The sequence below is a fragment of the Malus domestica genome, chromosome 13 (assembly GCF_042453785.1).
Source record: "Malus domestica chromosome 13, GDT2T_hap1".
Classification (NCBI taxonomy): domain Eukaryota; kingdom Viridiplantae; phylum Streptophyta; class Magnoliopsida; order Rosales; family Rosaceae; genus Malus; species Malus domestica.
Genome location: NC_091673.1, coordinates 13,101,557 through 13,104,997, shown reverse-complemented (window position 1 = coordinate 13,104,997; position 3,441 = coordinate 13,101,557). Strand labels below are relative to the sequence as shown.

The window sequence follows — 3,441 nt, the reverse complement described above, 5'->3', positions numbered from 1 at the left end:
CCACTCCACTTTCTTCAGGACAGATACACAAAGATGCATCCCAAATTCTTCACTACTTAACTTATTGAGCATAAATATAACCACAAGATAATTTATTAAATATAAATATAATTACAAGACTAATGAAACTTATTACTTAAAAAGAAAATTATCAATCTTGAGCCCAATGCATCTAAAAGTAAATTAGATCAAATCAAAAGGGGTGATCGCGAGATACTTAGTATTACAGCCTAGTTATATTATCTTTCACTTGTATATGAAAAGTCTTAAATTCAATTCTCACAAAAACGAATTTGAATTACATTATTACTGGTATATTGTAAAGCTAAACTCATTTCTCTCTTCCTTAATATAAATTATTGTTTGTTTAAAAAAAAAAAAAAAAGAGCGTCCACGTGCCCGCGTGAAAGAATGAAGAAGGGAGGTAATTTTTGTCCACCATTTTTCACTTTTGAACATGATTTTTTAATTGAGCAATTGAACAAATCAAATAAAAATCAAAAGCAGCCAAAATTAAACAAGAGTGCAGAAAGTAAAAACGGAATGTGCAGAAATCACTCATTTCAACAAATAAGGCCATAAAGTACGGAGCGAAGATGGCAGGCAACACCGCTCCTCGCACCGACACTGTCCCTCAACTATTTTAAATGATCAAAATATCCTCATATTATCGCCCTGAAATTCCATTCGTCACCTCGTTATTGCCTCTAATTACAATTCAACCCCACCCCCAGGCCATGTTCATTCATACATGAAAAGAAGTTTGAGTACGTACCCCAGTACTAATACTCCTACATCCCTTCTAAGCTGTATAATTAACTGTAATACACAAATACATGCATTAAACTCGGCCGGATTCACGCCGTAACTAATCATCCCCGTCGTCGCCGCCGCCAAAGATCGAAACCCTATTGTAAAGAAGGAATATGACAAGGACGAGAAACAATGCAACCCCAACCGGGGAGCCACTGACTCTGTGGATGGTGTCGGGCTCTCCGGTCGAGAACAAGGAGGAGACGAATGAGCCGCTGTCCGATGACAGAAACTGAATGGTGAGTAGGAGAATAATGGGGAGAAGGAGAAGACCCAACGGGCTCAAAAGCTCGGAGATGGCTTCCGTTATGGCCTCGCCTTGGTCACCTAGAAAGTACGGCACCATGATCACCGCCACGACCACCACCGCTAGCAGAATCCCGTGGGGGGGAGTTCCGGCTGGCCTCTCTTGATCTATCATTTTTGTGTTTGTATTTTCTGGTATGACTCTTGTGTTTTTGGTTTGGTGGGTTGGAGGGATTAAAATAGGGTTGGCTGTTACGCGTTTGGGAGAGGGGCGTGAAGGAAGTGCTTTTGAAAGGAGTGCTTGGAGAACGAGAAAGTTGATGAGTTATTATATGAATGCTATTTGGGGTTTGGATTCGGAGATCTAAATTTGATTTTTTTATTTGGGTTGATGATGATGATAAGGGAGGGCAGCAATCGAAATTCAAATGGAACTTTCTTTTTGTCTTTTTGGTTAGAAAGAAAAAGACCGAATTATTTATAAATCTTAGTTTGTTAAAAAAATAAAAGAGTTTTAGTTTGCGACAATAATTTTATCGAGATGCTTGACTAAATTAAGTTATTGAGCGCTTAAATTACAATATAAAATCACAAAACTTGAAACGGTATAGATCAAAGTGAAACTTGGCCAAAACAAAGAGAAAAAATAACGTAAAGGCCAAGGGACATTTTTTTCTGGTCAGTTGTTAAGGGGACATGGTTTTAGACTATTTTTCTGTGTGGAAAGAAATTCTCAGAAAAAAGAAATGGATTTATTTTGATTTTATTCGCCGGACTCTGATAAATGGTGTTCGACAAATGTGAAAAGTTTAAAACATATCTGCGTTTTTTTGTCAAACCGAGTCCGTTTGTGGAATTGTGAAGTTACATAGAAGAGGATTGACGCGTTAATAAGGACTAGGAACTTAGGAAGGTACCTGCTGAGTGCAGGCTGCAGCCACTACCACAAATATTGGGCACACAGCTTGCCATGTTGGAGTCACATTCAAACGAAAGTGCCGGGAACTGAGAAGTGAACATGGGAATTAAGAGCATCAAACTTTGGGATTTGTAAGTTTTACGTTAAAAAAATTTATACAAGCGATATTTGTGGATGGAGGAGTCGAACATTGTTGAATCCCACATCGGCCGTAGAAAAAGAGAAGTAATAGTTTTTAAATATCCTAATTTCATTCTAACTAATATCGAGGTTTTTTGTGATAACATCACATCACCTGACGGATTGTGCATGCGGTAATTACCAAATTTAAAACAATATCAATGTTGTTGAAGCTGGACCTTCAACTCGCCTCTATGATAACATTTCACATAACTAGAGTTTTGCCTAGTCGAATGTAAACCAAACGTTAGGCCTTCACTACTTGGAAATAAACCCTAACCACAAAGGCAGAAACGCAGCTATTATTCATATATTTGAATTTAATTTGTTCAAAATACAAAAAAAAAAAACTGTTCAAAGCAGCATGGGTTACCACATCATAATGACAGTGGGATCATCAAATATTTGGAAAATCAAATGCCAATTACACTGCCCACATCTTTTTTTTCAATAAAACATTCATTAAAAGCCAAACGAGACATCCCAAAACAAGAAGATAATTACAAAGGCTAAAAAGTAAGCATAAACAGAAAAAGTAAAGCTCGCCTCAGCCCACAACAACACAAAATAGAAAACCCTAAATCTAGCAAGCAACACAGCAGCCGCACCTCTATCCCGTACATCGCAGCCGCACAGCCATCCGACCAAAACCCATAACCACTAAAGAGAAACCTGTAAACGGAAGAGCCAAAGGCACGAACGGAAATGAACTAGCCATCTGCGCAAAAAATGCTTTCAGAATCCAACCAAATCTAGCAACTTGCACTTTAAATGCAGCTTGGCGCCAAAAAGCACCATCGAGCAAGATTCTTGACGGAGGCAGCCGTTGATCCGAGAAGCGGAGAGTAGTCGTTGAGAAATTAAAAAAAAAAAGTTAAGGTTCTACCATAAAATCAATTAGTAATATGTGGAATAACTCAATTACTTATAAGCATACGTAAGATCTCTTAACAAACTTCTTTCACGTGCGGCGAATTTTCAAGCCTAACACTTCGACAACACAAATAAAGAGCACGTGTGGTCGTTGGATCGTTAGGTTCACATATGAGACAACATGTTCTAATACCATAAAAAAAGTTTGAATTATTCCACCATAAAATCATTTAATAATATAAGAAGTGGTATGATTATTTATAAGCATATTCAAGTTCCTTTCCTTCCTTGTGAACTCATACTCTCAACAGCCTTTGTCAATGGGCAAAGGAGGGGGCCATAACAGAGGGGGACGAGAGATGAAAAAGAGGGAGATAGATAAAGTATGGGGTTGGTGGTTGGAGAAGGCG

The 3,441-nt window shown here is 38.1% G+C and overlaps 1 protein-coding gene across 1 annotated transcript; it reads right to left on the bottom strand.

Annotated features, from left to right (window-relative positions):
- Nucleotides 1-533: 533 nt before the first annotated feature.
- LOC103452897 (uncharacterized) lies at nucleotides 534-1,582 on the bottom strand. Its single transcript, XM_008392426.4, has one exon. It carries the CDS (start codon nucleotides 1,232-1,234, stop codon nucleotides 869-871), a length of 366 nt encoding a protein of 121 aa, XP_008390648.1. The 5' UTR covers nucleotides 1,235-1,582; the 3' UTR covers nucleotides 534-868.
- Between the last annotated feature and the right edge of the window lie 1,859 nt (nucleotides 1,583-3,441).